Source organism: Grus americana, chromosome 5 (genome assembly GCF_028858705.1).
Source record: "Grus americana isolate bGruAme1 chromosome 5, bGruAme1.mat, whole genome shotgun sequence".
Taxonomy (NCBI): domain Eukaryota; kingdom Metazoa; phylum Chordata; class Aves; order Gruiformes; family Gruidae; genus Grus; species Grus americana.
Window position 1 is genome coordinate 16,628,957 of NC_072856.1, and position 23,857 is coordinate 16,652,813.

At 42.2% G+C, this 23,857-nt stretch overlaps 1 protein-coding gene across 1 annotated transcript; it reads right to left on the reverse strand.

Moving 5' to 3' along the window:
* Positions 1 to 721: 721 nt before the first annotated feature.
* On the reverse strand, positions 722 to 22,181 carry IGSF22 (immunoglobulin superfamily member 22). Its single transcript, XM_054826471.1, is given in 24 exon segments — positions 722 to 974; positions 3,758 to 4,178; positions 6,158 to 6,247; positions 7,000 to 7,088; positions 7,465 to 7,636; positions 8,513 to 8,797; positions 10,702 to 10,721; positions 10,723 to 10,785; positions 10,787 to 10,826; positions 11,919 to 12,078; positions 12,539 to 12,545; positions 13,052 to 13,224; positions 13,226 to 13,295; positions 13,596 to 13,709; positions 13,711 to 13,835; positions 14,675 to 14,983; positions 15,587 to 15,690; positions 17,277 to 17,331; positions 17,334 to 17,562; positions 18,009 to 18,123; positions 19,725 to 19,823; positions 20,863 to 20,967; positions 21,674 to 21,802; positions 22,073 to 22,181. Coding segments are annotated over 24 exon segments (3,210 nt in total). The 3' UTR covers positions 722 to 847.
* Positions 22,182 to 23,857: the final 1,676 nt, after the last annotated feature.

Here is a 23,857-nt window from a genome sequence, read left to right on the forward strand (position 1 = left end):
AATTCCTTTCAAAAACTTAGAGGCCTGCCGGGAGGAGCATCCTGTTTCCTCACACCTCCTTCCTATCTCCAGATAGAACAAAGGTGGCTCTCAGACAGTGTGTGTCTGTGGCTGGCCACTGCTCTGCTTTTATTGCCCAACTGCCTCCTGGAAGAATTCATTCTAATTAGAAGAACCAGCACTAATGTATATATGCATATTTATCAATCTGTCGATCCTTCAATGGTTCAGATATTCTGCAATTCCTTACTTGGCCACCAGCAGTGAAGTTCCTGGACCCTTCTGGATCTCAAGTTTTACCTTCTACGGCCAGCTCTTTCACAGAGTGACTCCCTCATCTGCAAAGCTGCAGACTCTATTTACTTTCTTTGTATTGCAAGGATTTAAGTAATTCAGATTTATGGCTTACTCTATATTTATATACAACCTGACATAATGAAGCCTAGATCATCATGGAGGTCCTGCTGGGCTATCTAGGGACATGAAAACAGAACCCAAGTGTCCTCTTGAACTCAGAAGCAGGATTCTCATTGACCAGTGCAGAAGCAAACTGATTATAGAAGAGAGAACTGCAATTTTTGGCTCCTTTTATTACCATTAAGATACATTAGCAGGTGATAATAGAAATATCACCTTTAACATGCACCCTGTTGACGAAAACCACTTAGGGGGAAGGAAGACAGAAATGTCGGAGTGTCCCTGCTGAGCAGAAGCCCCACTCTTACCACTTGATTTAACCCACCATTACAGAAGCCAAGGGCAGTTGCATTTTGAGCCACACAAACAAACTACACAGCCACAGCAATGCTGTTCTGCATGCTAGACCAGGCAGAGCTAGTTCCACTAATTACATCTTGTGTTTTGACTTCTGCAAACTTTCTGTCTCTGTATCCAGGAGACTTTTATAATCTTTTTTTTTTTTAAGAAAAAAAAAAAGATAAAAAGTGCCATAATTACTGCAACCAACTTTGAGACTTGAGTGCAAGTCTCACAAAGTTCTGGCTAAAAAGCTTTATAAAGCTTTTCCCTGTATAAAGGAAAAAGTTGTCACACTTTTCGTAGGAAGTAAACAGTTCAAATTTAGGGAGTTCTCATTTTCATTCTCATTTCCCCTTGGTCAGTTCATCACTGTTCCAAAGAATTCACTTTGGGTCTAACAGGCTTTGTGTTCTCTGCAACCTACCACCTCCCATGAAAATGATGTTCACACCTTCTGAGCTACCACAGCAGGAAAGATGCTGCTGCGTGTCAGAGAGACGGAGCAATGCCCTATTTGTTTTTGCAAATATTAAGAAAAAAGCTAAAACTGAAAACATGGCTAAGCAGCAGAATTCAAGTGTCCTCCACTAAAGCAGAGAGACAGAAGAGCATACATTAAGAGGAGTGGAGACCGATGTTTAAGCAACACAGGTTTAGCTCCCATGGAATCAGCATAGAAATCAGCAACTGAGACTCCTGCACAGCTATTTGAAGCAGCAGATGTGCTCATCCCTTAGATCACTCCTTACTCCTTTCTCTTTCCCTTAGGACAGCCTGTCACCAGGTAAAGACCATTGAAAGTCTCTAAAAAAAGTCCCTAAAGAAAGCCTTCCAAGTCCTGGTCTGAAGGAGCTCCTGGCCTAACAAAGAGTGCTTTCACACAAGGGACGATGTCCTCTGTCCTACAGCACCTGACTCCAGGCAGTAACTTCCCCTCTTCCAGAACTAAAATCAGCAAGAATATAGTTCCTGAGATCTAAAATAAACCTACAGTTAAGCTCAATTTGAAGTGAATTCCTTATCTCCTAAAGTCAGTTTTACACTCTCACATTCTGACTCCTGCTTTCCCACCTCACTCAGCTGCAAACAGCCCTAGCAGCAGCCAAACCCTCCTGAGAGACGGCCCAGGTGAAGGCAAGGAGGAACCTGAGGACACTTCAGAAATAGGCTCCAATTAAGGAACCTGAATATAAATTAGTACCTCACCCACACAGTACTTTTGCAAGCCTTGTTCCTTAGCCAGCTCTGCTTGTAAACAGGCTGCTTTGAATACCTTTGAAAAGATATGTTCCTATTGTAACAGTCCTCACCTCAACAAGCTGTGTGTGGGAAGGCAGAATGTAAGTCCTACCAAGCAATTAGATCTCTGAGCAGATAGAAAGCTGTTCTTGTGCCCCTCAGGCCTGCCTGCCCTCTTCAAACCGAGGTGAGCAGTGCTGCCAGGGGTCCTCTTGTGTCAGCCTGGCTGGCAGTGATGCTAGGCCAGGGAAAGCTCCCACTGATTTTAGGGACTAGGAAACCATCCTCCAGCTGTGGTGTGAAACTGTGGGTTCAGAGAGGGAGCATGGGAAGTGGGAAAGCCAATAACACCAGGAATTACTAAAAAATGGTAAAGAACTGCTTTCATTCTTTTAGGTGGGCAGTGGCTGGCTTCAGTGAAAGAAGTGTTGCCTGTATTCTATGCACAAAGACAGATGAGTTTGCTTGAAAATCAGAGCAGGAAACTCAGCCTGTACATCCTTTCCCTCCACGGACCCACACTGAGCTACTTCTGCACTAGCAGAGAGAGCCAATCCCTGGGGAGGGCTCAGCAGGCTGTCCAGAAGCAATGATCACAGACAAAAATAACCTTAAAAGATCTTTCCAAATATAGTCCCTCATTATTGGTGCTGTATCGGTTTCATCTCAAGCTGTGCCTGGCAGTGTGTCTCTCTTGTTCCCTTTAAGAGAACACCAACAGGTCTTGAAGAACCAGAGCCTTTCTCTAGGAAGGGAGAATGGGGAAACATATTTCAGTGTCACGGTAGACGAAAGGATGGAGAATTCTTGCTCTCAGATGTTTAACCTTGAAGGCTCCCTAGTTAATCAATCATAAGCAGGATGAGCTTATGAGGGGCTGATGAAACCCAGAGGACACATCTGTTTCAAGGCACTGCTGTACATACTGTAAAATGACTGCACAAGCTTTAAGTTTGGGCATGGTGACAGGGGGAAACCATGTGAGGGTTGTGGGTTATTGTTAGTAAAACCTCACCCCATGCACCTGGAAGTGTTCAGTCTCACAGGACCACAGGAGTCAGCTGTAACCAAGCTCTGTGTTACATCCTGATTTAAAACTTCACTGGGTGCTTCCAGAATGGAAAAAACCAGAGAAGTGAGAGGGGAATATGATATGTCTGATCTTCTTCTTTTTTTGTGTCTTGGAAATTTTTACTAGCTTTCATACAATGCTGGCAAAATCCTGCCATTTCACAAAGGAGAACAACAGATTTACTCAGTGCAGTGTCTTTGGTATCTGCAAAAAAAGTACATTCTAACTGCTGTTAGAATGCATCAGTGGACTGCTTGGAGGTGCTAAGTTTGCCACAGGTGCAGGGCAAGCCTGGTTAGGGACCAAGAAACAGCCATATTGCTTTTGAGCCATCTAGGGAATTAATGAGACCTGCTAGCTATAACGTGCCAAGGGGACCCAATACTGCCTTCAAGCAACTGAAGACAAATCTCAGTGACTTCAGAGGAAGACAGAGTTACGCTGCTTTTTGGATATGAAGGTAAGTTCTTACAATGTGGCCCTTACAACTCCAGCTGCAGTACCTACAGACTGAGTAACCTCTTCCTCTGGACAAGGACGAAAGCAAAACTAGCCCAGAGAAGTGTGAGCCACAGTGCCAGTCCCAGTAAGTGCACTTGCCCTGGGAAACAGCAGGGTGTAAACTATACTCAGAGACATGAAATCTATGGTTACTCAACCTGGAAGGAATCACCCCCAACAAATCACAGTGGCTGCAAATCTAGCTTACCACAGATGATCAGCTTGCAGCTGCAAGTTGTAGGGATCATAAGACAGATGCTACTTGCTGAGTTGAACCACAACTTAGACTTGGATGTGATACTAATATTGCCCTTGTATAGGGTCACTGTTGGGTGGGGGTTGCTGACGAAAGCACAGCAACAGCAGTTGCCATGACTCATGCTGTGGTTCTTCAGTGGGGCAATGAAACAGGAAGCACAGTCCTTCCTGGGATACTCCATCTTGAAGTCAAAACACTCTGCTGAGGACAGATTCACTACGGGGTGCTTCACACTACACTGTCTGTTACACACACAAACAGGCAAACACAGAGCCAGTGCCAGCAAGACAGAGAGTCTTCTCCTGCATGAGTACAAATCCAAGGAGCTTGGGTACAACGTTTCGTGACCTCAACCTTCTTTCCCACCAGGGAAAACTCAGGGAGGAGGAAGAATAAACAGTACGCCACATTACTCTCAGCATCTGACCAGCATACCTATCTCAACATGTAAACAAATACAAACTGAAAAGCAAGAGAGGAAGGAATCAGAAATCTCATTCTCCCATTAATCTGCCATGCAACTGTAAGCAAGCAATTAATTTCTTTGTATCTTGGTCTGTAAATAAGGTGTCAGGTTTTTGCTCCGTGGGGATATATCAAGCCTTCTCTCACTAATGCCATTAAATTGTGAAGTGCTTTTGGATATTTGGCTCCCAAGGCACTTTAGAAATGCATGATTAAATTACACCCAATTATAAACCAAAGCAGGTGATCTTGTAAAGGAAGGGATATTGCTCTGCTGGCGTTGCTCCGAGGCATTAATAGTCTACAGAGTGCTCTGGGGGAATCAAGGGGAACTGCATGTGCAATTTAATTTCCAGTGTCCACTGTAAATCTTCCATTTTCAGCCTGTATTTAAGCATGCTTCTTGAAGTCTTTATTATCTCCTTTCGCATTGGCATAGGGTCCCATCAGGTAAATCCCCTGGATCCTAAATGTAGCACTGTATGGCAAAATTCTCTGATAGAGACCTCATTCTCAGAAAACAGCTTATCTCCTTATCCTTCAGAGTTTCTCCACCATGTCTCAGGTTTGTGCAAATAAACCTTGTGACTTGCCGTTTATAATGAAGAATAGAAAATCAGTTCACATCTGCTTGTGCGCTGCTGTCCTCCCTGAAGACAGGCAGGCTGTTACCACGGGAATGTTCAAGGGAATGGACTGCAAGGAAGGCGCAACCAACCTAGCTTTCCTCCATTTACTACTCTTAAACTTGCCTACATGCACAGAAGTTACTGAAGTTATTTCAGACTCTGTAAGATCCAGCCCTAGTGTACTTCCATACAAGAACATGACTAGAGCCACAGAACTGAACTGCTCTTTCTTAGCTGGCCATGTAACAGAAGTAACATACCTATGGTCTAGTTACATCAATCAAGGAAGGCTGATTGTTAAATACAAATACACAATTTGATGCCTGATTACTCATTTTAGTGTACTACTTATCCTGTTATTTTAATGTATTGCCCATTACTCTTAATGGGATTAGAAGACTTTTGGCAGCATGTGGATAGGTTTCTGAAGAAATACATGCATAGTCTGGTAATATATGTTAATATATACTTTGTTTTATATTATTATATTGTTTATTACAACAGGCATAGGCCAAGCAAAAAAAAAATTGGCTTGGATCTCACTATTCAGAGTAACTGCATTCTGCTTTGCCCCAGACTGGACAGAAGGATCACTTACCATTTTGATTTGATGAGCTGGGGTGTGTTCGGTTTTGCTTGGGAGTACTGCTAATGAGACATCCTTATTACTGATTAGGCCTGAGCAGGGAGCAACTGAACAAAGGAGAAGGCATTTACCTGATGGGATGACCTATGAGTGCTTAATTTAATGTGCTTTTAGGGACTTCTTATAGCTTCTGGCCCAGAAAGACTGTCACACAGTCTCCTACATGTGACAGATTTTTTTGCTTTTCATTTAGGAAACAAATCCCAGTCAGACTGGAAATATGCTGCAAGACAGATGACATTTATAACGCCCATCTTCTGTTATGTCAAGATATGATAATATCATTCTCTCTGTACATGGATGGCCTCTACTGCCTTGAATTTTAATTTAAACGGCATCTGTATGAACTGCTATGTAATGTGCTACACATATACGTAGTAAAAGGAAGCCTGGTCCTAAAGAGATTGCCATCAAATGGATAGGACAGGACAGAAGGTATTCTCGCATGTATTCCCAGGCAGGGACCTGAGGTGCAGTGTAGGTTAGTGATATACCCAGGGCCACAGAGGGACCCTAAGCTTAGTCCACAGTCTTGTGTACAAGAGCACCCATCTTCCTCCAGCACTGTCAGGAATTTTTAATCTTACCTCTGTCTTTGGAGATGTACCACTGCTCCTGTGAATCCAGAGGGTCAGTGTCCTCAGTGTCATTGCAGCCAGGGCATAGAGCTGGCTTGCCTTGGGAGATGCCACATAAACCTTATACTACAGTTCATTAGTTTGATGAAAGCTGAGGGGAAACAGCTGGTGTGATACAGATAAACTTCTACAGTTTAGACTGAGATATATATTCTTACACTGGGACTGAATGTGCAAGGTACTGTAAAGCCTCAGCTTGTGCAGAAGTCTAGGCTAAAAAAAAGGAAAGCACAGAAATTGCCCTTAGCCTCTACAGAAAGGAGCTCAATATCCATGTTAATAGAAATTGTACTTCAGAAAGGACAGTGTTAGGACCTCGAGCGTTGTCTTTACAACCCAATCACTCCCCTAGGTCACTCAAGGTTTAATCAAGAATGATTTTACTTCAGTTCGTATGAACTGTAGTTGCATACTCAAAAAAATTCTGCTTCTTGTGATGAATCAGAGAGCTTCCCCAATGTTTTATGGTTTGCTGAACACTGTTGCTCCAGCTGCAGGGGGCTGGATTGTGAAGCTGACAAACTCGCATGCACAGAAGTCCCTCTACCCTAACCACCAGAGGGAGGCTTACAAAAAGACTAGCCCTAAAAATAGTGAGCAGTTATGCAGGACTTCATGAACCTAAAGCACTGCATGAGTTTTCTCCAACAGTCAACTTCTTTTAAACCAAAGTGACAGCTCATGAGATAAAGGCCAAAGGACAACTACAGCCTCCGTAGCCCTTCAGCTGTATTTCACCAGATGCCCAAGAAAACTCTAATTGCATGATTTCTCCTCTGACAGGACAATACAGTATCTCACAGGGAAAGACGTATGAATGCATGGTGCTGTCCCAGCACAAACCACCATGTGGCTCTTCAGACTCACAGTCAGATCAAACCTATGGCAGAGGGGAATAAAAGAAAAACAGAGAGAGAGAGAGAAATTAAAAAAAAATGAGAGTGAGAGATTGCATAGAAAAGTAAAGTTATTCTTCAGTCTGTTCAGTCATGCCCGGAGACTGAAGAAGAAAACTTCAAACTGTTCCAGCAGAAGGCAGTTAGTGTAAGGGTTGCAATGTTGCCAGCTCTTTTCCTAATACTTGTACCACCAGAAGAGAAACGTTAATGCCTCAGCAATCAACAGCTTAGTGATGAGCACTATTCAGGACAATTTCAGGTGAGCCAGGTGGAACATTTGAAAATAGGTTATGTAAAAAGTGAATGAGAACAAAGAAAAAGAGGAGGCAGCTTTAATGCCTCATTAGATGATTTTACTGTCCACGTTCTGCACAAATGATTTTGTATATCTGTTTCTTATAGGACTTCTCGTACTCTTCAGTACAGTACTGCATGTTGCCATTCCACACCAGAGAAGTTTGTCTGGAGCCTGCAGTCTCTCTGGAATTTGTGTTAACAAAGCTGTGCTGCATGGACTGGTTGTGTAGTTCTGAAGTGGAGACAGAAAAAGTGGTTATTTCTCTTCTCAGTCGGTCACCTGGATGTTGCCTTCTGAGACATCCTCAGTCAAGCCTGAGTGTCCTTCTACTCTGTAGGACTCAGTGTTATATAACATGACTCATGAATCGTGCATCTTTTCTTGCTGGTGTTACTGCTACTGAGGGCAGTCAGCACCATGCTTTGTTACCTGGGAGTATCTTAGACATAAAAAGTCTGAATTTCCTAATTAATAATTAAGCAATCATAAATCCTAACCAATAAAGAATTAAATACTTTGCTGACTCAAATAGTAAGCTATCTAGGGATTTCCTGGCAGGTCATGGTATCTTCATTCTCAAGACATAATTAGTGTCTTTGAAGCATGACTGGCACCTGACTGTTCATCCCATTCAAACCGAGCACCTGAAAGAATTATAATCCTGTCTCAGTACCATTGTACTTACAACGAACAGGCATTTCAAACATGATGGTTTATTTGCTGTAGTACCTACTCTCCTAACCTATACTCAGACTACAGTATCCATGACAGGAATCAGAGAATCTTCCAACAGTGACCTCTGTAATCACATGTGAGAGGTCAGATGGTGGAAGAAACAACTGCCATTATACCTGACATTCAGGGGACAGCTCAGCGAGAAAGATGGCAGAATGATTTTAATCTGGTTCAAGGACTGTGCAGCTTGTGCTGTTCTCCATCTCAGCACCTCTGAAAACTCCGCAAAAAGAAGCAGAGCTGTGATGCTAAATGTTCCTTTGTGCAAGATGAATTTGATAACCCTTTACAAAATGAGGTGTATTTTAAAAACACATGAAAGTAACAGCTGATAGATGGGAGTTGCACCTGGACAGATACTGCAGGTCTTACCTGAAGGTGGCATTGCTAGAATTCTTTCCTGTAACTCTGATGCGTCTCCCACACCAGCTTCATTCACAGCTCAGGTTCAGAAGTAGTATTTGTCTGTCCTGCAAGCTTCCCACAGCGTAAGTGGTACTAGAGATAGGATCTTGGTGCATTTTGTCCATTTCTTGGTGTCCTCAGCTCACATCTCTAGTATCTATCCTGACAGCACATCTCCCTGGTCTGGCTCCTACCAGGCTAAGGAAATGCTGGAGTTGGAAAAATCCACCACCTTCAGCAGTCCTGGAGGCTCTGCGACAGCAGAAGAGCTGGGACACGCTACCGTACTCACAGGCCTATGCTTGCATATGTGCACACAGAGCTATTCCTGTTTCAAGACGCTGAACCTACAAGGTTTTAGGGTAAAAGGAGCCTTAGTAAACACAGAGCAAATTCTGTCCAACAAAACAGTGCAGTTCCTGAAATGGCACATACATGTAGACTCTGTTCCAAGGTTGGCCATTTAAGAAAAATCTTCACAACATTTGACATGGAAACATCTGAATTCAGTTTGAAAAGGGCATCTTCTACGAGTGCTGGACCCACCACTCATTCGCCACATGTTTGGGAGAGGTGTCTAGCATTAAAGGTTTGCTCTTCCTAGCTGAGTGGTGAGCTCTGCAGTAAATTTCCTATAACCTGTCTTATATGGCTTTGAGTGCCTGGTGTCTCTTCCTGTTTAATAAATCCCTCTTAAAGTAAAGTACTGTGTAAAGTGAACAGGTGCTATCTGGACTGCTTGGATTAGTGTATTTGCTTACTAGCTTGCAAGATCCTGTTAATGTTCTTCAGGTTTATTTGCCAAAGACTACAGTACCCCTAATTAGTAGTCATTTTTGAAAATACAGATCTTGCTTTTTGCTCTTTACTTCACCTTGCAGCAGTCTAGTTAGCTCTCCATAATATGTAAGAAGAGCAAAAGATGGAATGTTAAAAACATCTGTATATTTTTAATCAAAGGAATAGGGAGTTGTGTATCTGGATCCACATTCTGCTCTCAAAGTCTCAGCTAAAATGCAGTGACCTCCCCCTGCTTTCCCCAACCCAAAAAAGTCAGCCAGTGCAGCATGCCATGACAATCTTGATGCTAATGGCTTTTATACAGAACACTCATATGAGCACACAGGGTCATAAGGAATATGGTGCATGTGGACAGTACATATTCTCCTAGGCCTAATGTGAAATAATGCAAGTCTTCAAAGAGAAGAATCATAGCTTCAGGCTTTAAATTGTTTTTGTGTTGTCTTCTGATGTAAAGGAACCTGAATGCTTTCCCATCTGAGTAACTATTTAACCTCAAGGCTCTTGTCTACTACATAGAATTCTCTCAGTTTTTAGCTCTACCGGCTTCCACATTTGGCCAGGATTTTTTCTAAATTATGTGCACCTACCAAGGCCCACTCCTCTAGCTATTGCAAGATTCCGTCAACAGTTTAAGCAATTTTTGATGGCCTCTGACAGCCTTTTGTTTTTAAAATGCTTTAGTTATATGGAATATAGAGTAAGAATTCTCTATAACTGGCACAAAATAAAATCTGCCCATTTCAGCATTTCTGAGGCTACTGTAATCCTTTGGACTTTGTCTATGATTTTGATGAGTCCAGAATTAGGCACAGATTCTTTACTACTAAAAATCCAGCATTAAAATAAAAGAACATAAGCAACTTACATGAATTCTGCAAGAGTTTTCCCATCTTTTAAAAGGGTTGATGGGGGACTGATGAAAGGAGCATAGTAACATGTACCGAGAAATTATTTTCTTTGTCATACATTAGGGCCTTTAGTAACCTATACATGAACATTAAGCACTAAAGGTATCTACACCTTAGAGCACCTTTATCATGTTGATCTCTACTGTTTGCATACACTCAATTCCCCCCAGGTGGGAATCTCTTTACTGTGTCCCTATCTGAATAGTTAGGCATTTAAAGTGAATAACATTGCACTTTCAGGCACTTACAATATAATTATGTTTATAGCCAACAGTATTAAGGCCTGCCATAATCTTTAGTTAAGCTGTAAACACAATGCAGTCCATTACATTGAGCTAGGCTGGAATTTGCCACGTTCCCTCAGACTTCAGTCATAAATGCATAGATCTGATCGTCACATACATGTTCAGAAAAACTAGACATTAAACAGTAAAAGAAACATACTGATGGGATCCTTTGCAACAAGAGGTTGAGGGCATGCTAAGAAATCCAGGGCCTTAATGGTTCACAGCTATCACACAGAACTCATTCTGTATCCTCCAGAAAACCATCCACTTTGAATCTGGTACCTAGAGACACACATGTTGCTATTACACAACTCTCTAATCACCCATAAAAGTGTTCCCATGAGGTCACTAATTTTTTTTTTAAATTGCTTTTGGATTGAGATAAACAAAGAAGAAGTTTCAGCTCACTGACTGCTGGAGAACAATATAAATTTCAGAGGTTCGGGGAGCCCCTTAACTAGGTCTAACATTCATTTCTCCAGAGGTCTGCTCCATTTTCATCTCTCTCTCTCCCTAAGGAGGAGATGGAATTTTGATGCATAATAAGAGGAAGAATGCATAATTTGTTTTCCACCAGATTATGGTCTATAGCCTGGTATAATCACACATGCTAGGGAAAAATATCTTCATGTCTTGCTCCACTGACTCACTGCCCATGATATAATGAACTCAATAGTGGCCAAGCCTTTCACAATCTAGCCTTCAAGCAAGGTTAAACCTCCATTCAATTCTGAAAAAAACCTCAGTAATTGAATAATTTGCCTTCAAAAAGTGTTTCCATTATTTACCAGGAGTAATAATGGTGCTTTAAGGAGGATATTTTTAGATAGTGTGATTGAGTGTAACTTAATTAATATGAAAGTCCAACATTTTGAATGAGACAGAGGAAAGAATCCAAGAAAGAACCAAAATATTAACAGAAGAGGAAAAGCAAAAGTCTCGTTAGTCAGCTGCTGCTGCTGATAGGAACACTCCCATGTGTTATACAAGCTGTGCTAAGCATGGATCATATGGTTGCTATCTGATGGATACAACAAAATCAGTCACTTGTTTAATTCAGTTCTGGTCTAAGTCAGGGAAAAGCAGTCAAATTCAGGTAGGAAGAAATGTAAAATATAGATGCTTGAAATTAGGCACCCAAATCCATAGGTGTGACTTTCAGAGGTGCTGAGCCCTTTCATCGTTGCTTATGAGTATCAATCCATTCCCTATTTGAGGGCTGAAAATCCCGCTTTGAACAGCGTATGTCAAAAGGTGTATCTTGCTAGATGCCATGATGACATTTTCCTTGATTAATCAATATTCAGCTTTGCATTAAAAGCTTGTCTAATGTTCCTTCTGCCTACATAAAACAGATAATAATCCTGGTCTGACCTTGAACTGGCTCCTTGGTGATTAGGACACAAAGATCACTGCCTTTCTTCCTTTTTTCTATGACATAACCTTGCACTGGGGAGCCTCTGTCCTGGGCTGGGAAGTTCCAGGTGATGGTGACATCTTCTTGCCTGACACCTACAGCCTGAGGCTGAGACACCTGTCTCAGAGGCTCTACACAGAAGAAAATCAAATTAGCAAAGTACAATCAGAATTCATTGACTCCAAATTGTGTGTGTGTGCATATAAATATAGACTTATGTATGTACAGCAAGAAGTCAAGGAGGATAACTTGTATGTTAAAGTTTATTCATGGCCACAAACCTTTTCTATAGATTCTTTCTTTGCCATCTACTTCCCTTTGTCATTTCAAATGATGAAACATTTCAATTCTTGTACTTATTCCAAATATGAGCTCTTCTGCAATGCATTACAGAGCGGCTCAGAAAAGCCTTCACTAATCCATGGGAAGTTCGGATAAAAATGCAAAGTTGTAGGTGAGAACTGACATATATTACTTCAATTTGGTAATTTTCTTTCTGAAATGTTTCAATAGGCCGGACTTGCGGTTTGCACCATATCGTCTGTGATGCACTCTGGTCCTGGGGAAAGGGGACTGCAAATCCCCTTTCACTGGGGATCCCAGTCCATAAAGGAAAAATGGAAACAAGAGGTACCCAAACTATAACTCCCAGAAGATAGTTCAGCAGTGTTTTCTAACCAAGTTAGTTTTTGGCTGACATATTTTCTTTTTTGGCTGCAAAGCAAAATGTTTTTAAGCATTCCCTTTTAAATTGTCTTCCCTCCTCCCCCACAATATTTTCCAGAGAAAGCCACTTTTCATTTCTGCCATATCCCACTACGCTTACGTAACTGACACTAGAACAGTGTGTCAGTCAGTCCTCTCTTGTGGCCAGTCCATGTTGAGGGGTTTCTGAGTCCAGAAACACTTGTAGTGAAAGGACCTGGGTATTTGTTCGATCCTGGTTATTAGCCTAAGCACAAAGCAGTTTCTAAGCTCTGTCCTTGGAATTTGTCCCCTGAAGCACAGGGGACAGTGTTCTTTTGGGGACTGGCAAGGAGGAAGAGGACAAAACCAATGGGAAGTGGGACTGTGAAACCACATTAAAAACGGCTGGCTAATAGGTTCTCCAGCAAACATTTCTTCTGTTTCCAGGGGCTTGATGAGGCCCTTGGAGTTGATGGCACGTATTCTGAATTAGTAGGCTTTCCCTTCCTCTACCTTCTCTGTAGCAAATGTGGTGTAGTTGCTCTCCACCACGCATACTTTGATCCACGATTTTTTTTCCAGCCATCCTCCTCTTGATGATGAAGTGAATCACCTGTTTTCCTCCACTGCCTTTGGGTGCCTTCCATCTCATTTTACATTTTCCCCATGTGTTACAGGAACTATGCTTTCCCCTGGACGAGGGGGTGGGGGGTGGTTTAGTTTGTCTCGGTGTGAGCAGCTGACCAGAATGACATGGAGGGCTATTATTTAGAGGGTCATATCCTGTCATGGTGCAAATCAGTGTAGATTACAGCAAAACTAAACTGTCTTGAATTAGTCTATTTGATAACTCAGAGTCTGCCCCACTGCGAGATTTTTAAAAAGAAAGGCTGTAACCCAGCATATCTACCAGTGATTGTCCTGCTGTAAAATGATTAATTTATGGCCTATCAACAAAGTTGAGGTAAGGATTGTCAGAAGCTGAGCCACAGTCATTTTTCAGATTCAGCATAATGGCTCCACTGTCTTCTCTCACACAGGTTTTGACTGCAACGCAGTCACTGGCTTTTCTCCATCACCACTTTCTCTTCCTCTGTCACCTCAATACCATCTTTGAACCATGTGACTTTGGGCATTGCCTTTGCCTTGAAAGGCACCTTGATGCTTGCTGTATGCTTTTGCTTTACCTGTTAAACTGCCTTTATCTCAACCTACGAGTTTTCTCACTTTTACTCATCTGATTCTCTCCCCCATCCCCTTGGGGGGGGGGAATGAGTGAGCGGCTGCATGGTGCTTAGCTGCCGGCTGGGGTTAAACCACAACACCATAGCAGGGAGGTTTAAACTAGATGATTTTTAAGGTTCCTTCCAACCCAAGCCATTCTATGATTCTATGATCATGATAAAGATAGTAGAATCAATGTTAGGTACTGCTTGTAAAGAAAACGCTCCCTCATTTGTTACAGAGTAATATGGGAAAATGATAAGGATGTCCTGCACACAATAAAGAAAAATAACCAGATTCCTATTTTTTTTCCTTTTTTGTCACACAATGTGTATGTTTAGAAATTACAATCTTCTGCTGAAAGTCATAAAAAGCCATTCAAAAATATTTTTGAATGCAAGAAAATCAACCCTCCCTATACCAAGGCTTTGATGTGGATGGATTTTTACTGCAACACAGGTATGATAAATATCGGGTGCTGCAGCCACAGCATCCTTACTGCTGCATTTGTCCCGCTGTCCGTGCAGAGGTACCTATCCACCTTGCCTTGACACAGGGGACAGGAAGAGGCTTATTTCCATGCTGCAGATGAGTCTGAAAGCCCATCTGGCGCCATCTGGCTGCCAAGAGCTGAGTAATACACATATTTATATATTTCTATATATAATTTCAGAAAAGGTGTTTTTCTTGTTGCTCATGACAACAATGTTTGAAGTAAAGGCTCAGGCCAAAATTCTTGATCTGATTTGTAAACACAGAAATCTATGCTTAGTCACTTAAAATCAGCCAGTGCGACTGTTCAATTTTCTTCTCTTGGAGAACAAAGCAGCAGGAAGAAGAGGTTTTGCTCACGCAGACAGATAAGCCTATAAAATGACACAGGCCCAGGTAAGGAGTCCTGCTGAAGCACTGATTCTGCACGTGTTTGTGCATGCCTGGTAAAGAGCAGTAAGGAGATGGGGTGGCTACCTCCAACGGCAACTGTTGCTTCACTCTCTGCCCCCTTGGCTCTGAATGTGTGCCTCCCTTCGTGCTCCTCTCCCGTTCTGTCAGTGATAGGTTTGTGGATGGCTCCCTGCTTCACTATCCAGATCCTTTTCATGTCTGTAATCTGACAAGAAGATTGAGGCAGGAAACAACCCACGTTGCAAGAAACACCATCTCCAACCCTGTCCCTGAATCCTCTGACCAGAGTTTCCTGCTCTAAGATGACTAAGCAGTCAGGATTTCTAGCTCCTACTCTGGTAAAATGCTCTGTGACCTATGGACAAAACAAATTCAGTGTTATGTGGACAGAGTGATCTGTGTATCTGCATAGATGAGCCACGTGGCACATAACAGTAGCATGCAAAGGATACATTTAGTGACTACTCTGAGAATCAGAGACTGGGAGAGGGAGAAGGGTGGGTGGTGAGAACCCAACCTTGTGGGAAAGAATGCAAGTCTACAGGCTGAGAAAATGGGTTAGCAAATGTGAAAGCATCTTTACAGGAGACTGGGAAGGAAAATTTTGAAAAAGACAAGATTCAAAGCCAAAACTTACTGAGACTGTAGTAGACTGGGAAAGATTAGCTCTGTTCTTCTCTGATTTGTCCATCCATTTGTCCTAAGTCAAAAGCCCTTTATCAAAACCAGGCCAGGTCCCACAGCAGCTATTTGGAGAAAACTTCCCACTAGTGTTTGCAGCATTTAATGATACGCATGGACGTTTTACCTATTTGCCGTTGTTGAGCCATATCCCTTCCACCATTGCATCATTCAGGACAACACAGAGCTCGGAAGGATCCCCAATTAGAGCATGAGCATCACACGCATACTCTTCGTGGTTTCAAATGCCTCTGGAAGAAATCCTGGTGGAAGCATGTGAACAGAAAAACTGTGCAGAATGATTGTTGACTGAGCTCTTCAAACAGCAAAAAGGTATTTAACAGCAGTGAGACCTCACAACAAAACAGACAAGCCCTCAGGACAAAAGTGGTTTAGTGAATCGGACATCATGGGAAGAAAGGGGGATGGAGAAAGGCTGCTCCTAAGTAGTTTTTTCCCTTCCTTATGGGTGTTCACTGGAGGGAATGTCGCTATAGGAATCCTTGTCCAGAAGCCGAAGCTGAACACTGCTCCAGACCCTTAGCTGGTCTAGAGGAGCTATCAAACCAGCTGAACACTTCCTCTACCGCCTACATATTGGTATCTGAACGTGAACTTCACATGGGGAAAGATGAATCTGTAACTAAGGCATCAGCCTGCAATTCCAGTGTGCACAGGAGTTTGAGGCAGCTCAGCCACGGCTTTCCAGGTTACCTGTGCCACAGAAGTGGTTTCTGTCCCAGAGGAGTGGTCAGAGAAGGTCCCTGCCCCACACTGTCCCTTCAGGCCAACCTGGCCATGGCTTACAGAGGGGACTCACATACCAGGACCTCCACCCAAGTCCATACACCAGGCTAGGGTTTGCGGGGCATCATCTGACACAGAAAGCACAGGGCTATTAGGAAGAGACCAGTCTCAGAGACATCTGTCAGGGATAGACACTAGGTCAGATCAGTCTTCCATGTGAGAAAATCCACTTAACCTCACAGCTGAGCTTCTTTTGGCCCCTGAAGTTTCCTTCATGCCATCCTACCAACTGAATATTCAGTGGTTCCTGAACCTATGAAGGATACACTAATATAATTTTATCTTCTTCCTTTCATGCAGTTACTTTTAATGCTTCCACTTTTCACAGAAGGCACCTGGGCACAGTTCAAAGCTGGTCTACATCTAACGGAAGTCACCTCAAATACTAACAGCCGCTAAAATCCACACCCTAACTTTGAAATTCTTCCCCAGCCTATTCTGAGAGCATGAAGCTAAGCTTTCCAACATTTTTCTCACTCTGAACAGCCTTGTGTCTTTCTATACAGATCATAGACTTAAGTTTACAGCATCAATAATGCTATTGCAAAATTAATTCACAGAACAAATGTGATATTACATATTTACCAGTCTCATGTCGTGCTGCTGGTCCTCAGCAGACTGCAGTCAAACGTCCCATGGGTCACTTTAAAGAATCTGGATAAGAATCCATTAGGACAACCCTGATTAAAATAGAAAACACGATATACTTTACTAGGCTGGTTTAGATGACACGTGCAAGGACTTAAATGGAAGATTTACTGTTTTCTGTTTCTACTGCTTTATACAGCAAAGGGAAGTCCTTAATTATTATCTGCATGCTACCAAGAGGGGGCACAGACTAATGGCTTATTCCATGTTAAACAATAAACGGACTGCAGAGCAGTGTTATCTCACATCGGTTTCCTGGCTGTTATAGCAAAGCAGCACTACTCCTCTGCAGAGTTCACTGAAGAACAGTACAAAGACTACTGTTCCTCCTCCTCTTCCTCTCTTGAGCCATTCACACTTACCTTCCACAGTTACACTGGCACTGCTGTACTGTTCATTAGGGTCAGTCTTGCATAGCCTACGATTGCTGTGCAGTCTCCCGAGTCACTCAGCTCAGCAGCATTAATGATAAGCTTTGCTCTCTTCCCTTCATGCTTCATGATGTACCGAGGAGACCTCTCAATCACTCATCCATTCTACATCCCCTTCAGGGTGACATCTTCAGAAGTCGGCACACACTCCAGGCAGGCTTTTTCCTTCTTTTTCACTTGGGTGTTCTTGAGATTGCTGATGAACTGATTGGAACCCCTGGGAAAGGGTTAGCAAGAAAAAATGGCACATACCAGCAAGCACCTTATAAATAAAATCAGGTGGCTTTGCCTTTGCATCGGCTTCTGTGTAGGGGAGATTCCAGGCTTGGACTTTACCTCTGGTGTGAAAATGAGGTCTTGATACTCCTCTGCTTGCCCGTTCACAGACTAGCTTTATGAGACTGCGGCTTCCATTTTTTTCAGCCCAAGCTCTAGGGCTTTGTGTTTTAGATTTATGGATATTGCAGCTCAAACCCTGCTATCTTGTGTTTGATCCACCCACTGCCCGAACATGCTTACTTTGCATTACTTATGATCAATGAAGAGTGGACTGTTCTGCACTAGATCTCCAGTCTCAACAATGAGCTCTTTAAGTCACTGGACAGAACACCCTTAATTTTCATAGCATGGGCCAATCCATCATCACATGTGATGATTTCATACTTATCATTCCACTCCAACTCTTTCCCATTGAACTTCCAGGTGAAGTTTTGCACTTTTGGCAGGCAGATTTCAAACACTGCAGTCTGTCTTTCAGTCACGTTCAGTGGTTTCAGTTCTGTCAGGAGTTAGGGGCTCACCTGTTAAAATACCTAAAAGACAAATATTCCTTCTGTTATGCTTAGTTCTTTATGCTTAGTTCCCGATATCACTAAATAGCTAGACTTCAGTGAAGTAATTTGGATTTCTTTCTTGAGTGGTTGTAGAAAGATCAATTTATTCCTTCAACTTCAGTGGAAATTAAGCTAACTACAGTTCATAATGTTCAGTAAAAGTTGCGTGTAATCCTACAAAGCTGATTACCAACAGACACGCTGGTTTTCTGTTCTTCTGTCTCAGCTCTGCTTTTTTTTCTTCTCCTTTACTGTAGGTCATTGTAAAGTAAATGGCTCCAGGCAACTGCAGACATCTAAAAGCATACCTGGAACCATTTGGCAAGCTGAAGGAGGACTGACGTCTTCCTGCATTATCTGTCAAGAGTGCTGCAGTGCCTGGCACAGGATCACTATTTGGCCTAAGTAAGGTAATCTACCACACTACCAAATAGCCTGTGCCCAAGCCCTGCTAAGGGTTTTATCAAAAAAAAAAAGTATTATACTTAAAGAATGGTACTTACAGCAAAGTTTAAGAGATTGTCCTCCTGCAATAAAAGGTAAGGCAGGTGGGCAGCATTACTTTTACTTAGCATTGATTTAAAGCAAGTTTGCTGTGTATAATGTGGTTGGTTTTCTTTCAAACAGCAGACCCGCATTTGGCTGGTTGTAGGAAGCATATGCAGATGAAAAAAGATTGTTGTCATTATGCCCAGGCCCATCCACTCACTCCCAAGTCCTGTAACATTCTTTAAGCAAAGTTCACTTCCACTAAAAGGACAGTGCCAAGGTGCATTTTGTCACTCCCATCTTTTCCACTAAAACTAGTCCAAATTCAGCAGTGACTCACACCCCTGCCACACTGACGTCAGTGGAGAATTTGGCTTATTATGTGTAATAACTAGGCTTCAAACTGAAATCTGCTATCTCATGAAAGGTGTTTTCACATGGGCGCTCTGGTAATTGTGGGTTGGTTTATGACTTGTACAATGTTAGACTTCTGTTTGAGCCTAAAAAGACCACTGAATCATGAGTGTTGCAAAGACATATAAGAAAAAAAAAGAGTAGATCACAATTTTGGCCCACCAATTTTGACCCTCAAATTTTTGTCTGCAGATATTGACATGTAGACAGAATCTCATGTATCCGAGAACAAAGATTACCTATCATTCTCAGCATAACAGAGAGTTTCTCATCAGCCACAAGAAGACTATAGGTGCCTCGGTCTTTCCCATTCACATTAGTGATGCACAGCATATATTTCATACCCATATGCCTCTCATAAATTTTTTCTCATGGAATACAGGGATCACAAAGGTTCTTCCCCATAATAAGCACAATGCTTGCACCTTTGAAAACATGTTCTTTTTGTGCAGTGACACAGTGACACACAGTGCTCAGTTTAAAGTCAGCAGGGCATAGATTCTTTCATCCTGCTTCACCCTGCTCTACTTGCGGCAAATCTGCCCTGCAAAGACTCTCAATTTTGTCTAACTTAAAAATTCTTCCAAGCCTAGTTGTCAGTAACTGGTCTAGTCATTAATCAAGCCAGACCTCTAGAGCTTACCTTTAGTCATGATCAAGGATACAGGTAGATCAAGGATACATGTGCAGATGGCATCAGTGTGGGTATTGGACACTACACACTTGTAGTTATCTGAATCATCTCAGGAGAAGCATTCAGATTGGAAAAAAAAACAACCCATAGTGAAAACAACAAGCTAAAGCTCCACATAGGCTGGGGCAGTGGGGAGCAGATATGACAAATGTATTAGTGAATTATTCTTTTTATTTGTGTTTAATTCAGGGGTTTTTTTTATCATTAAGATAATTGACCTGTTGAAAATCCAGAATCTCTGAGGGTAGAAATTTTGAGGCCAAATCCTCCCTAAAGATCCCTCAGAGCCTTCTTCCCAAAGCCCCAGAAACAGACAGAAGTCTTCCCACTGACAGTGACGTATTTTGGATCAGGTCCATTCTTGGCCTAAGGCAGCAAAATGAAACCACATTTCTTCTCAGAGACATCTTTTTATTCTGGTGCTCTGCATTGAAAGTGAGTATCGCCTTTTAACTGCATGAGCAATACTGAGACCAGAGGAGGGTGAAGGGAAGCTGTTGGACTTAAGACTCTGGAGAGGAAAAGAAAAAGAGTTTGACCTGCCCTGGCTGGCAGATTTATAAACAAAGGACTGCCTGAGAGAAGAGGTGAATTACAGTGAATGAAGAATTAAGGAAAGAGAAGGGAAAGGAACAGAGCAAGGAAAGTAAGGAAAAGAACAGAAGGAGGGCAGAACTTTTGCAGCCATGGGACGTCACAAATTAAACAGGGATGAACTGTGACATATGCCTTGAATATTATGAATTATTAAGATTTAGCATTGGTTTTGCCTGAATGGCACACAAGAGGCATTAGGGTCTCACTATGCTAAACGCATAACCAAATAACAAAAATAACGGTTCCTGCTCTGATGCTCTTTTTCTGTTGATCAGAAATGCTGCCCTGTAAACACACAAAGGTATTTGAAAGTAGCAGTACTGCAGTAGGCTGCCTGCAAACGAGGACATTTTTATTGCTGCTGAGGAATACAATAGAGCTTAAGTACTTCTTTTTTACAGTTTTTACTGTGAAAATAATAAAATAAGCAAGCTAATAGCAAGAAAAACAAGGTTTGTTACCGTAGCATATACTTCTTAAAAATACTGTCAAAAACATTCTGGATCCTTCTTCTGTTGGTACCTACTCCGTCTTTTCCATGTTGCATTAGACTCTGGTTTACTTTTAACTTTAGCTGAGAATACTGCTTTGTCTCCTAAAATGCAAGAAGAAACACTGGAATTAATGAAATTAGTGAAACGGAACAGGAACCTGGTACCCACTTTCTCTGTTTGGGTTTTAAATGCATGGTTTCTTTTCCTGTCTGCTTTATTGAGGAGATTACATTAACTTCACTTTACTTACTGTACTTACTACAACTTTACATCCATCACAGATACCACTCTGGGAATTAAATTTGTTCATTAGCAGTGCTCTGCACGCTGATAGGAATGATTTGTGATTTTTTTGTGATATATAGTAGAGTCATATGATCTGTCACTTTAGATAGTCACAGATCTGTCATATGGGAGAGATTATACATGATGGAAAGGCTTATTTACTTATGCATTAAAGGTCACATTCTGCCAGACCCAGCCAAATTATTTGATCATGAGTTTTGCATAATTAAGAACTGCTGTATTTAAATCAGTTGGGACAGGTTTCCAGCAGCTAAAATGAACAGCAGCTTTCCCACCAATTTTGACTGATCCACGACAAATCTCTAAAAACAGTGAGGATGGGCACAGGTATCTGCAGTTTGCACCTGTTGTTGTTTACCACTCTTTCAGTTGTATAAGATGATGGACCATATTTATTTGCATGAGGTGGGTGAATATACCTAAGAACACCTGAAAATGCAGTCAGTTGTTGGCATGTACTAGGGAAAGAACTGTCTGTCACCAGAAATTGTTGTTACTCACCCTCGGGTGTTGGCAGTGGACAAGATTTTTCCACAAATTCAGAAATGCTTTCTCCAGCAAGGATCTCAAAGGAGCATGTCACCATGCTAAAAGACTCCAATAAGGCAGAAGACTTCCTAGAAATAACTTCTTTGGTTGGGGAAAACATACATTAATCAAGCAGAACAGAGAGGTACCATTTGAAGGATTTATGTACCAGGAGCGGGAAAGGGTGGATAGCCCAAGAAGCCCTGAAACATGAAGTTACACAGATAGTTGCCCCAGTCAGTTAAGTCTTGGGAGAGGAAGGTTTGTGCAGCAGGAAGAGTGCTAGCTGTCCATAGGAGACTGCCGATCAATTCCTCGCTTCTTTCCAGTCTTTCTGTGGGATTTGGGGCAAGTAATTTGCTCTCTCTGTACCTGTCTTGTCATCTACAGAATTGGAAAATTTGGCTGCCTTGCTGCACAGGGGCGCGGCAAGGTGCTTTGATGTTAGATGTCTTTCAAGAAAGGTATCAAAACTGGACATATCAAAAGGCCCATTAGGAGTTACTCTGTTCTGCACAAACTGTACTAAGCTCCTGAGTGCTGCTCATGCCCTATGTTTAGATAAACGCCCATAGTTTAAGACAAATCCTCCTCCTTTAAACTGTTCATTTCAGGAGGCTCCAAAGTGCTGCATTTTTCTATCAGAATGAACCTATTTAGTTTTGTTTTTATAAGAACTAGTTCTTCGGTTCAGGTAAAACTGTATTTTTTTTCTAGTCAGACTGACCAGTAAGGAGCTGTCCCTGAATACTAATTTCTAACAGCTCCATGCAAACGCCTCACTGAAACTGAGATATTTTTCTGTGGTTAATAACAAAAGGTCTCAGTTTTACATCAGGAAAATCAACAGAAACTCTACTACCAGCTTGAATTATTCCAGTTTATTCATTTAGACTATTTCATTGCACTTTTCCTTAATCAATGGCCTCCCCAGCTGTCCTAAGTGTATCACATACAGTGGGATACATGAATGCTACAAGGGCCTGTGCACACCCTGCTGTCCATGGATGTGGCTGGGAACTGTGTCGTTATCCTCACTGCAGCACCGTGACAGAACCAGTAAGGAGGTTGTTTTAAGCCAGGATAATCAAAGCAAGACAAATTGTTTCTAATCAAAGGCAATGGCTGATGCAGGGGCAATACCTGTAGTCTTGCAATAGCAGGTAGACCACGTGCTGGCCTTTGAGAAGAACAAAAATACTCTCTTCCCCCTCAGCAGAAGGCATACCCCACCACACAGATGCAGCCAATGTTTTGTCAGCTTGGTGTGCATCACCTAGGGAGGCCACATGACCATAATACAGGAAAAAAATTCTGTCACCATATAGCCTGTTTCCAGTCAGGACTCTGCTGCCTATAGCTATGCCAAGACTGGTCCCAGTATGGAAGGCGGTTTTTGAGAAAAGGGACTATTCGATTCTTGTCCTTGAGGGATAAGTACCAGTCATCTCGTGGCTCCCTAGTTTTAAAAAGTGTTCCTTGGCAAGACAGATACAGTAAGGAATGCTAGTCTCTGACACAGTTGTGTGCTGCTGAAGGATCTCAGGGTAGCAGGATGTCAACCCAGAACACAAGCCTTTGCAAGATTTGGGAGTACAAATGATAAAGGTATAATTATGCACTGCAACCTAGAAGATACAGTCCACAGGGAAGACAATGTTAAGACCATATGACTTTAAGACTTTCTTTTGTTGCCAGCAGAAATTATAGCTATGCCAAAAGTGCTCTGTTTTGGGCATCCTCCTAAGGAGATCCTTTTCCTTATCAGAATATATATATACACACACCCCCCCACACACACCCCCCCACCCTTGGTCTCCTTGCTGAGCTGGCCTTTGTCTTTAGCCTGCCTGTAAGAGACAAATGTTCTCTGACTCTTTATGCACAGAAGTGAAGAGTCTCTATCCTAGACTATATATCTCCATATATCCTCTAAAATTATACAGGGATATCATGCATCTTTAGACCTTGTTATGTCTTTCCTCTTCTGCTCTGAAATTTTCTCCCAGAGGCACAATTTTTAACATCTTTGCTACAAACCAAGAAGCCAAGAGAAAGAGATCATTCTTGCTTTTGCCTGGTCTGCCCAAAGGTGTGTTGTCCCCCCACCCTGGCCCTTACCACCCTCTCTCACTCTTTTGTTCTCACCCTTTCACT